This window comes from Leptosomus discolor, chromosome 1 (assembly GCF_034619465.1).
Source record: "Leptosomus discolor isolate bLepDis1 chromosome 1, bLepDis1.hap2, whole genome shotgun sequence".
NCBI lineage: Eukaryota > Metazoa > Chordata > Aves > Leptosomiformes > Leptosomidae > Leptosomus > Leptosomus discolor.
In genome coordinates this window covers 193,132,005-193,144,904 of record NC_141391.1, presented here as the reverse complement: position 1 = coordinate 193,144,904, position 12,900 = coordinate 193,132,005, and the positions used below count along the sequence as shown (strand labels likewise).

Sequence of the window (12,900 nt, the reverse complement as noted above, 5' to 3'; positions counted from 1 at the left end):
CAACTGATATCTAATGCAGCAGCTACACTGACATCTAATGAGGCCTTTCAAGTATTTTACACAGCTATGACTTCTTGCTTCCTCTCTCCCCATCTCCAGCTCCCAAGTTATTTACTTCTTTTTGGCTCAGAGTTATGAGTGTAACATGAGATTCAACTAACACACAATAAAGAATAGATGATTTAAGAGTTACAACGTGTGAACGAGCAAAAGGTTTACTGATAGCTAGAAGTACATTTGGACAAATTATGACTTCCTAGAGCAGAGCCAGGTCACTGCTGACATGGCAGCGGCTACATGGACTGGTGATAAATCACAGAATCACAGAATGTTAGGGGTTGGAAGGAACCTCAAAAGATCATCTAATCCAACCCCCCTGCCAGAGCAGGACCACCTAGAGTAGGTAAGTGGAACGCTTAGGTTAACATCAACATCTGGTGATCTGCAAATGTAAGGAATTTGGCAGGAGAAGACCCTACTGGTTGAACTAAGTGAGTAACTCATCTGAAAGAAAAGAGAACAGAAGATGAACAGAAAGATTTATCCTTCCTTTTATATTATCCCTTGATGTTACAAGGAGGGTTATGATACAATTTTGTTTGTTAATTTCTTTACTTTGTTCAGGATCAAATAGGCTACATTTTATACACTTCAAACACGGAGCAAGGAACGATTAAGACTATTGTCTGCAAGAAAAAGATCATTTGGTTTCTAAAGTGCCGATCAAGTGTCAGATCTGTTAGAAACATTTTGAGAGTGATTGAGTCACCTTGGGAGCTCCTGTTTGTTTAATGAAGCACAAAGCTAGAGATGGGATGAAACGCAACTAAGGTGCTGTGCTTTGTTCTGAGCCCAGCACATTGTTCATTTCTTTCATAAAGGACATTGTAAGCTCAGCACATTTGTACTTGCAGAGTCGTCATCCAATTGCTTTTTTTTTTTTTTTTTTTTAGCAGGAAAAACATCACTTTAGAACATGAAAGTACATTAATCCTGGAAGTATACAGGAGACTTTCTATCTGCAAAGAAGCCTTCTGAATTTCTTCCTAGATGTTCATAGTGGTACTCTGTCTCAAGCAGGAGCCTGAATTCTCTCACACAGGAAAAAGCAGAATGCTAGTCAACTCATGTAATTTCTCAGCAGTTTCTGCAGCACAGTACTCAGGAAGGACTGATAACAGGTCCTCTCTGTCAGCCTGGAGGTTTGCTCTCTGACAGTGAGTCAGAAGAACTTCACACGGCATCCTGTGCTGGGATCATCCATCTGCTGAACTGGAGCAGGCTGCTGGAGCACTAAGAGCTTATTTCTGATACAGACCAGGCAAGCTGCATTGCTACAACCTGGTCCTCTTCTGGTATTTACAGCTGGGCAATTTTTCCAGCCTTTGTAGGTTGGAAAGGTGTGTTAAACAGCTGCAAAGATTGCTTCACAACAGGAGATGCTTAAGGAGCTTTCACAGAGTCTTAGGCAGACTTCTGAGCACCTCCAGGACTAGGGGATTTTGTCCAAAATAAAGCCTGCTATCCAGTAGCTTTTGCTCAGTCATCTATGGCAACCTGCTCTAAGCAGTATAACCATGAAAGTAATGAGCATTAAAAGTGCATTTTTTTCATTTTTCAGTGTTGATGGTGGAGGATGGATGATTTCAGATGAACTGCTGCTATTACATGCCTTGAGGTCATTGCAGGCTTGTCACAGAGAGCAGACCTATTCCATTTAATTGCATCCTGTTATCCGGTTGACCTGTTGGATGAAAAGACTCTGAGACAAAGATTAGTACTCTCTTACAGCTTACACATTACGCCTTGAGGTTGCTAAAGAAAGAGAGAGAACATTTAACGCTCAGTTTTATAATCTATGCATTTAGAAATGGATGGCTGAGAAACTCAAAGCAGATGCTGAGTATTTGAAGGAAGCTAGGAATACTAGAGGCAGTCCTGGCAAAATTTCCACTGATTTCATAGGAATATGATTTCTTGCTTGATACTTAACACTCCTGCGATGGTCTTGACATAAGTTATAAGCTTCATTTGCGATTTGCACAGTGCTGCAAGTTCAATGTCCCATCTTCTACTGACTATTGAGCTAGATATTCACAAAAGACTTTCATATTCAAAAAATACAGTGATCCCTCCCTCTGTATTACAGTTCAAAGAAATCCACCCTGAATATTTAAATGGAGAAATTTCAAACATTTCTGAAAATTTAAATTATCTAAAATATGTTTAGTATTAAAAAAAAAGTTTATAGTAAAGCAGATCTAGAGGGAAAGGATTTTAAACTGTGGGTTGGACTGTACTGCAATTCATGCTAAAAAACGCCTGTGAAGTTTCAGAGTTAAAAAGGCAAAGTGATGATAGCGCATCATTTTGAAATGTATGTATTGTTTATTTTCCCCTTAAAAAATATCAGCAAACACAGCTTCAGTTTAGATGAATCATTTAGCATCTTTTTTGCTTCTCTGTTTTGGCGGGTGCATGGAATACAGTGGTTACTAAATACAGTGTTTACTTCTTCATTCTTAAAGCATCCTCACAGTTAAAAGACAGAGGGGGCTTTTTCAGTATTTTCCAGAAGGGCTGCTTATTCTATGTGCGCCCTTCACACTAGAACTTAAATTTACAGATAAGCTATAAACCTCTGGAAAAAGTGCCTCAGAGAAAATACTGGCTGACTGTTACATGATTAGAACCACAGCTACAATTCTGTACTAGTAACAGAGTAGAATATAGAACAGTATAGGCCAGGTAATTAAATTCATTTTGTACTCTACTTCTTTTCCATTTCTTCATATTTGTTGTTATTACAGAAGTACATTTTTGTCCTAGCTGAGATCTGACCCTGTTGTAAAACAAAGAAAATCCTTCCCCACATAGTTTATAATCAAATTAACTCAAAAAAATCAGATGCTGATTTTATCGGCCATTCTTGAGGCTCTTAGCAACTTAAGTAGCAGAAAGGTAATAGGCAAAGAAGCAATCACAACTAGCATGAAGACATTTCTAAGGCCCAGCCAGCAAAAGAGATGTATCACCCTATAAAGAGGCATGTTCTTGTCACAGAGATGTTGAGTTATTACAATAGAAAATAATCTACAATTTGTCTCTTACATACATGGCCCCATTGGACCTTTCTTCCTCCCCTCACCTCATCACCCTTCCCGCTGTCTCCAGAGTTATGCAGGGACACTGGGGTCAAGCAGGACAGATTTTCTAGGCAGCAGGAAGAGGAAAGCTGCTGTGGGGTTAACACCAGAGAGTAAACATATCATGTAGTGAGAGCGCAGTCAGTTGAACCATCTTGGCTCTCCCTCCCACCCCATTTCATTAGGGTCATCCCTATCCCAAGATCTTCAGTGTGATTAATGCTGTTGGCCAGCCTCACAGGTGACCAGGTGAGGATGCAAGGCTGGTGGACACTCATAAAGTCTCTGCAGTAGTGACACTAATAAAAAGAAACACAGAAGGAAGGCATACAGCAAAAGCATTACTTTAAAAAGAATCAGTTATCTGGATAGGTAGAGAAAACAGCTATGCATGGCACAGGTTGGGCCCTTGAAGCGATGAAGCAAGACAAATGCTTATGTGAAAAGACAGACTAGTATGGATTGCTTAGGGAACAGGAAAATCAGGGAGGCAATACTTTAAGCATTTCCGCTACTTTACCAGGCAAAACCTGTCAAAGAGAGTATTTGTTGCGCTTACATGAGGATGCTTTTCCTGTGCCCTGAAGTGAGGCTGGGCAATTCTGCTCACATTGTGGACCTTAATCCTCTCCATCTCTCAGCTGAGAGTAGTTCCAGGAGGCAGCCAAGCCCAATTCTCAGCCCTCTTGTGGTGGGATACCAAGTGTGAACACCTGAAATCTCTTTGCCAGTCATTCTCCAACCTCAGAGAGCTTCTAGGTTTTGGTTGGTTGCAGGAAGATTTCATTCACAGATCACTGCAACAGCTGCAGCTTTTGCTAACCTGAGTGGTAAGTACCAGGAGTCTCCCTTGGTCATTTAATAGCCATACCAGAACCTCTTCATGGACCAAAACCCATATAGTAAGCAGGCATCAGGCACCTGACTGGGCCAAACGTCCTGCAAAAGTAGGAGTGGAACCAATCTTCTCAGACTCAGCAGTAAGCATGTCTTCCATGTTGAATTGTAAGATCCATCACCATTCTTATGCCTCATCACAAACCCACTGCCACATGTGCCTATCCTCCAGCAACTCCTCTTACTCAATCAAATTTATCCATACACATCATGTATTTTTTACCTTTTTGCTCTTCTAAACTCTTCTTCCAGTCTGATTTTCCTAACTTTTTTTCTCTTCCCGGCTTCTCTCCTGTCTCCTAAAAAGCAGTCATCACTGGTATGTGGATATTTTTCCCCCCATACATATAGAAACAATCTGAATTTTCAGACTGACAAAAAGATTTTCCATTAAAAAGACAAAGGAAAGAAGCAATCACTGACCTGGTATTTTCTAAACTCATTTTCTTTCCTATATTGGTACTTGAAGGGTTAAATACAAAACCTAGCAGATTGAGTTGCACAGCAAACAGAATAACACTTTTTTAAAAACTAACCTTTACCCTTCTACCCAGTGCTTATCAGTATCAAGTCATACCCACAGTAAATCCAGTAATCCCATCCTCTCAGCCTTGCTGCCTGATATTTGTTTCTATGACTTACTGTGTCTTTAATTAGATCCCATAATTCTTAGAGCAGCAACTTTGTGTTTTCACTTTTACAGGAAATTGCTTGGCTCCTTAGGGGGCTGACTAAATGACAAACACAGTAATAACAAACCAACTGATCCTCTTCAACAGGAATTGCAGAGAAGCCCTGTTGACTCAAACACACAAGAGCCAAAGTACGTGACTGACTTGAAAGGAAACAAACTCTTCTGTGGAGAAAATACTGATGAAAACTGTTTTTTTCCCTGAATAATTTTAAAACTGAAGATCAAACAAATCCTAATAATTGGCAACTTTGCTGTTGTTGGAAAGAAAGGTCTAACAGAAGATGCAAGCAAAGGAAAGAAGTGGAAAGAGCTGGCTTTATCAGGTTAATGGGAGGGGAGGAGAGTATCTGAAATCTTGGCTCTAGAAGTTTACTTTAACTTACGCCTTTTTGTCCTCTTTCAACCTGAAATCAAATGATTTACCCTTCTGATTCTAATTTCACCTTCTGTGGGTGAATTTCGCTCAGTAAATTAGTTGTCATGTATGCAGTGATACTGAATGGGATTCATATCTGGATTGAGACACTTTGAGGTCTGGTCTACACAAAGGTGACACCCTGTGTGCCACAGTCTAAGTTCCCATTCCTGTCAGTGGACATCAGTGTAGTCTATACAGTCAGTGTGGAGCAATTCAACTAATCCTAAATAATGCTGAAAGTAAACGCTCTTTTGTGCTTGTTCACTCTAAAGTGTACTTCTTTTAATTTTGGGAGCTTAGATACCAAGTGTCAAATATAGATATTCACACATAGATATCTATTGCCATCCAGGACACCATAGGATGTCCTTCAGAACCTCCAGCTGCTGGACAAAAAAATACATAGGTTCTGTGCCAAATCTGCCCGTCCTGCTAGGTGTCCTGGACTCTCCATGGTGTCTCAAGTGGCATTGAGACCCTTGTGCTGAAACAGCTACCTCAGACCCTGAGCCACATGCTGATGTGGAGACACCTAGAATTAAGAGATGGAATTTTTTTTTGGTTTGGTTTTTACTTTAAAACAGTGCAGCTAATTTAGATTCAGAACCTTTTTTACTGGTAGCTGAAAGGTGAGGGGTGGGCCTTTTTCTATCTGACAGTGCTTCAGTAGACTGTGAGAATAAACCTTGGTTACTGGGTGGGTGGGACACAGACCTCTGCTGCCAAGCACACATACTACCTTGATTTCAAAGGGATTTCGGCATCAGTCAGAAGGGTTTTTCTCTTTGCCAGGAAAACACTAATAATATAAGTAGGGAATAAGATGTTTACAAATAGCCTTTCCCTAAAGAGGTGATGTGGTGACTTGGCCCTGGCTGGACACCAGCTGCCCACCAAAGCTGCTCTCTCACTCCCCTCCTCAGCTGGGTAGGGGAGAGAAAATATAACGAAAGGCTTGTGGGTCGAGACAAGGACAGGGAGATCACTCACCAATTACCATCCCAGGCAAAATAGACTTGACTTGGGGAAAAATTAGTTTAATTCATTACCAATCAAATCAGAGAAGGATAATGAACAATAAAACCAAATCTTAAAACACCTTTCACCCACTCCTCTCTTCTTCCTGGGCTTAACTTCACTCCTGATTTTCTCTACCTCCTCCTCCAAGTGGCACAGGGGGATGGGAAATGGGGGTTGTTGTCAATTCATCACACGTTCTCTCTGCTGCTCCTTCCTCCTCAGGGAGAGGACTTCTCACACTCTTCCCCTGCTCCAGTGTGGGGTCTCTCCCACAGCAGACAGTCCTCCATGAACTTCTCCAATGTGAGTCCTTCCTGCTGTTCTTCACGAACTGCTCCAGCGTGGGCCCTTTCCATGGTGCACAGTCCTTCAGGAACAGACTGCTCCAGCGTGGGTCCCCCATGGGGTGACAAGTCCTGCAGCAAACCTGCTCCAGCGTAGGCTCCTCTGTCTCCACAGGTCCACAGGTCCTGGCAGGAGCCTGCTCCAGTGCGGTCACATGGGGTCACAGCCTCCTTCAGGCATCCACTTGCTCCGACATGGGGTCTTCCACAGCTGCAGTTGGGTCTCTGCTCCACTGTTAACCCCCGTAGGCTGCAGGAGGACAGCCTGCCTCACCATGGTCTTCAGCATGGGCTGCAGGGGAATCTCTGCTCTAGTGCTTGGAGCACCTCCTCCCCCTCCTTCTCCACTGACCTTGGTGTCTGCAGAGTTGTTTCTCTCCCACATTCTCACTCCTCTCTCTGGTTGCAGTTGTGCAGGTTTTTTTCCCCTTTCTTAAATACATTATCACAGAGGTGCTACTGCTGTTGCTGATGGGCTCAGCCTTGACCAGCGCCAGGTTCATTCTGGAGCCAGCTGGTATTGTCTTAATGGGCATGGGGGAAGCTTCTAGCAGCTTCTCACAGAAGCTGCCCTTGTAGCACCACCCTCTCTGCTACCAAGACCTTGCCATGCAAGTGAAATACAGCAGAAAACACCGAGCAGCTTAACAGACCGCATACACAAAGTGGCTTGTATCACAGCTTATAGACACCAGTGAAAATATGCATATTTTAAGGGGAAAGCTCTGTGTGTCATGAATCCCTCGTGTGTGTGTGGTTTTGCGGTAGCAAAATAATAAAACCACTGCAATTGGCCTTTCTCCAAGTAGCAGGGCAAAACAGTGTTTTTGAAAGGCAGTCTGTTACAATATGAGTAAGTAGGACCTACCAATTCCTGAAGTCCTTGAATTTTTAGAAATCTGTTCAGTTTTTTCCTGAAACTGGAACTATATCAGAATAATTTCTAATTCACTTTCCAGTGCAAGGGAACCAAGGCACTAGGCATCACTGAAGACAAACTTAAAACTCAGCCAAAACAGAACATATCACTTACCTGGCGTAATATGACTTCATGATAAACGGCTCTCATGGGACCTGGGTAGATGCTCATTATACTGTATGTTCCTAATGATCAGTTATGACAATGTACTGTACCAGGAAAATTGAAATGTCCAATTTAAACAGACCCCCAACATCCCATTCTTTAAGGGAAACACTTCACATAGGTTTTAAATATTGATCAATCTTTAAATGAAACAGTACAAAAATTAAAAGTGAAAATATGGAATGCTTAGCTCAGGAACCACCTAACCTCAACTTTAGACAAGCATCCAGATGTCAGGTATTTAATCTAAGCTACTTGTCTAGGCTCCATTTACAGTCAGTGGTGAGAGGTAATTGGGTAGTAAGTACCTGCAGATAGTAATCCAACGCATTTATTTAAAACACATAGTTTAGCATAAAATGAAGTAGTGTTTGTAGGTGCCCCTCTCTCTCTGCTGACTTAAGGTGAAGACTAGAATACTGCTGCAGAAGATACTTAACTTCTACAAGGTTAAATGAGATGTAATGAATCCTTTCCTTATGTGCTAAATACAGCATATGTACAAAAGGCAAAAAGGAAGCGGAGAGGAGAGGAGAGGAGAGGAGAGGAGAGGAGAGGAGAGGAGAGGAGAGGAGAGGAGAGGAGAGGAGAGGAGAGGAGAGGAGAAAGGAAAAGGGAAAGGAAAGGGGAAAGGAAAAAGGAAAGGAAAAAGGAAAGGAAAGGGAGAAGAAATCAGACTTATCAATCTTGTGTATTTGTCTGCAAATAAAGCTAAATACTAATGGAATAGATGTGAGATTGGTTGTTACTGAATTATACAAAAATAAAGATGAAATTTCTTATAAGCAAAGTTTATGTAGCAAACATAAATCATAAATCTGAAATAACATTGATGCTGGACATTTAATAGTGTAACTGAGATCACAATGTGTCCCTCCATTTTAAATAGACTTAATAGGGTGCACAACATTTTTTTTCAGTTTCTATTCAAAGCTGAATTTCACCCATAGTAAATTAGAATTCTCTGGCAACTCGCCCATAACCTTTAAACTTTTCTGGTTGATGATCTTAATACACAAAGGCTTTTTATCAGTAAACTATGTTTGGATGGGAACCAAACTCCAACTCTTGCTCCTTCTCCATGACACAACATTTTTGTAAAGCTGAACAAACATATTACACCGAACTCAGGGCTTTGAAGTGTAAACACCAATACACTGTATTAACACAAAACAGTCCAAAAATAAGACACTTATAGCCAAATTATTCTGCAGTATGCAATAGCTAAACAGTCTTTTCCTGAAAAGATACTGCATGACAGTAATCTGTATTTAAATGGTGTCTGAAATGGATTTTCATTCTTGTTCCTTTTTTCCCTCTATGCATTCATGACTAAAAATAAAAAGGAATTGTAAGCCTGACAGTCTCATTTCAGAGGCTTCCTGTGACAACTATTAAAAGAACATCATCACATGTGCAGATTTGAAGAAATTAGGTTACCTGAAAAGGCTTTTGTTATCTGACATAATCCCTCTTTTCTGCAAAGGAAATGCTGGATTTCTGGAAGTAGGTTTACCTGTATGAAAAAAGAGAAGCTTTAATGATTTCATTCAGAAGGGTGCTCTTTTTCCTGGAGCCTTCAACGGGTTTGTGTTTAATTTATCAGAGGCACCTCATACGCAAAACTCCTGTCAGTGTCAAAAGGGAATTACAACTTTGCCATCACTGCAATGTGGGATAGTGAAGCACAGCGTGGTCTCCCTCCATGGCCATCACAAAACAAAATTTTAGACTTACAGCTCTCCACCTGGCTGAGTTTTCACCTCCTCCCTTCCCCCTTTTCAGTTTCTGCAGCTTCTCTGTTCTCTGCCACTTATCAATCCTGTCTTTCCCTGCATGGAAATAGCCTATGCCTCTTGAATTGCTGTGCTTGGGAGCAGCAGTAAGCTAATGTAGCTAAACCACATCCAGGCTTTGCAACAGAGAACTGTGTTGCACTGTGGTATGGACATGCCAGCAGCAAGTAATATTAGTCCGACATTTAAAGTTATAGGGTGATATGGGCCATCTGGTTTAATTCCCACAGTGCTGCAGACTTCCTAAGAGAACTTGGACAATCCCTTTGATCACCTTGTGTCTCAGTTATTCTTGTGTGAAACTTGTGGACACTGCAGAGTGCTGTAAGGAGTATTATATTGCACAGTATTAGAGGCTCAGATATGATAATATGGGTAGAATGAGCAAAAAGTGACTTGCAGAAGCTGCTTTTTTTTGATCTGAGACCTGAATCCAAAGCATGTATATTTCTAGCAAACTGAAACCAACATAAAAATTTCACCTTGTATGCACTTAGATAAGGCATCCTGTCCCAGGGAATCTCAGTGTACATGCTCCCAGTTCTGACTTCTGTGGACACTCAGTGGTTTTTTTCTATCCTTATCATCACACCCCTTTTAAAAGCAGCTCTATTTCTCCCACTCCTTCAAGTCAGAGTTTATACTTTTGGGTCTTGCCTGTGCCATTTTACTCGAAATACAAGCCAAACTGTACCCACATTTTGGGCACATTTTTTTCAAACAAAGACTTCAGTTTAAGTCACTTACATATTTTACCAACAGGCCATGTGCTTATTTAGGTATTTGTATATCTAAGTAACTTAAACTGTGCCCACAACACACTCAAGTGAAAAAAAGAAAAAAAAGCAATCCTGAAAATACCCAGAAATATTGTCATCACTGATGCTTTGGATTGTGAGTAAGCCAATTGTAGTGCCAGAGCAAGGAACCCTCATGAAGGCCCTGGAGGAAGACACTGGTCCAGCTCACACATTATCAATTGTAGGAGCACTGTCACTGTTTGGGGAGGTGCCCAAATGATCTTTACAATGGAGCAGTTACGTTAGATGAAACTCAGTAGTGATATAAGATGCGAAACCTAAGTTAGTCCAGCTTTATCTTCTGCCTGTGTTATTATTCTGAAATACTGCATGCATTTCCTAATTGTCTCTTCCAATTTCTAAATTCTCTTTTCCAATGGGGTAAATTGCTTAAATTTCCCTTGGCTTCTGTAGACACTTTTCCTGCCTTACATGCTGGTTGAGGGCAGCCAAGAACACAAAAGTTCAGGCTAAAGAAGAGAAAAGGAAAACTTGACACTCAGTTCTTTCAGTATTTACACTCAAATACTTACCAAAACAACATCCTATGTCCAAATGAGAAATTACTTTTGATCACTGGGTGATATAAAGAAGAATGAAATGTTGGTATCTGACAAGTATTTCTCAGTAAATAGGAAACTTGAAAAAACTTTTTACTGCTGTTATATCATGTTGCTGCAGTATAAAATAAGCATATGTTCTTTCTATGAGCAAGTGCTGAAATTCTGGGCTAGCCTTGCCCTCTTGTTCCCACAAAGAATAACATAATAATCTCATACCTTCTGGAATAACTCTAAGTGATGCAAGTGTTCTATTTGAATGCAGCCAGTACCATCATTTTTTCTGGAAGATAAGCAGATCAAAAGATCCCAAGGACTTATACCACCTATCAGGAAAGAAAAGAAGCATATTGAGAAAGAAAATATCATGCAATTCCTATTTGAGCAAAAACCACTTAGAGCCAAATCCTGAGGAAGAGCAAACTGTTGGAGTGCTGAGTACATGAACAGCTACAGGTGGCAGAAGGAAAAAAGACATATTCAAGCTTTGGAACTATATTTAGGCATTTCACAGTTGGTACCTCCTGTCATACCTGCCTACTGATGTCCAGTCCCCTGGTGGTTCATCTCTTCAGCATTCACAAATGAAAAAGTTCAATAAGATAGTGCTGCTTTAGTTTGTTCTTTCTTCTGAACACCTCAACACACACACTTGTAACACACCCACTGTATGCAGTGTGATCTTCTGAGGTTTTTCATTATTGGAAAATAAATTTTACAGGTAGCAATACTGGTCATGCTATTGCAAACAGCAGGAATTTCTAGCCTGAATTTTGGTGTAGTGGCTTCCTAAATATTAGACACCAGATTGCCAACATCTAGAAATACTGTACAAGTGGGCAGTAAGTTGCATTGAGAAAGCACTGGGGTGAAGCTGACCTGTGAGACCATGGGTTTCTATCATCAGGAAACAAGCAACACTGGTGTCAGAGATGGCTGCTTGTAGAAGAGACAAAACTAAATTGCACCAATTAAAACACCATTATGAATTAGAAGATACAAATGGGTATTGGAGTTTACTCATATAGCAGCATGGGATGTGATGCAGAAATGCCAATGTAACTTCCAGTGAGCTTGGTCAGTTCCCCCAAGTGGTTATTTGTTTTCTTTCTGCATACAGCCTTCATAATCTGGACTAGTTAGAGATAATGGCACCTCTTAAAAGATTAACAGAATCACTATATCTGTTGAGGACACCACAAATATGTTCAATAAAGGGCAAACCATTTCAGTGACAGGATGACAATTAGAAATAAAGAACTTCCAAACAGAAAGGGCAGCCAGAGAAGTTGTACAGCATCCAAGGCAGGGTATAGCATTAGGTCAAAGCTCTTTGCAGGATAGCTGTTTCAGGGACTGCTTGGGTGGTTGTTTTTTGCAAGGTTGGGGAGACTACATGGATTATATTCCGTTTTGTGCTATCCATTTGTGATACCTTCCTAATGTTATTAGAATAGCCCCTACATTTGGTCCCACTGATGGCCCACAGAGGTATTTATTTTGGCTGATTTCCCTCTTCAAAATGTAATATTTTCCTATCCCAATCCAAATCACAAATGCCAAGTAGGGTGAAGATTTCTCTTAAAGGGATATAACACTCAATTTACATTAAGTACAGTAATGAACTTATTGTGCAGAATGGGTCCAGGACTATGAAAGTAACTATGACCTATTTTATGTTTACAAGCAGTGTGACGAAGCTGAAGAGATGAATTTTCAGTTAAGCTGCATCCATTACTGTAAAGAATGCTTCAATTTCACATAATGAGAACCAGTGTTATGGTACAAAAATAATTAAGGTATGTGAAAGTTAGGTAAGACAGATTCACTACATGCTCCTTTGTGAAAGCAACAAACAAAAAACTGCAGGTAGATAAAAATGTCACAGATAGCAAATAAATGAAACATTAAAGAAACATACAAACAAATACTTCATTTTAGTGCAAAAGATTGACAGTGGTAACAACCTACTTGATGACCTCACCAGCTATGTAATTATCAGATAAGCAAGTTATTATGCCTTTGACTAGTAAACACCTTTGAATAAATCATTAAAATTACATATAAAGCACAATGCCTAGCTGTGTGCAAATTGAAAGGGAGCGGGAGGGAACTCCATTTCTCAGAAGCAGTTCATTTCC

At 40.6% G+C, this 12,900-nt stretch overlaps 1 protein-coding gene across 2 annotated transcripts in view; it reads right to left on the bottom strand.

The window, feature by feature from the left end:
* CPED1 (cadherin like and PC-esterase domain containing 1) overlaps positions 1-12,900 on the bottom strand; it is a 156,379-nt gene that overhangs the window by 109,907 nt on the left and 33,572 nt on the right. For both annotated transcript variants that reach the window (XM_086473201.1, XM_086473206.1), the window contains exons 3-4: positions 10,979-11,085; positions 9,044-9,119 (exon numbers count right to left, since the gene is read on the bottom strand). In XM_086473201.1, the coding sequence (XP_086329327.1) occupies positions 9,044-9,119; positions 10,979-11,085 (183 nt within the window). The remainder of the gene's footprint in view (positions 1-9,043; positions 9,120-10,978; positions 11,086-12,900) is intronic.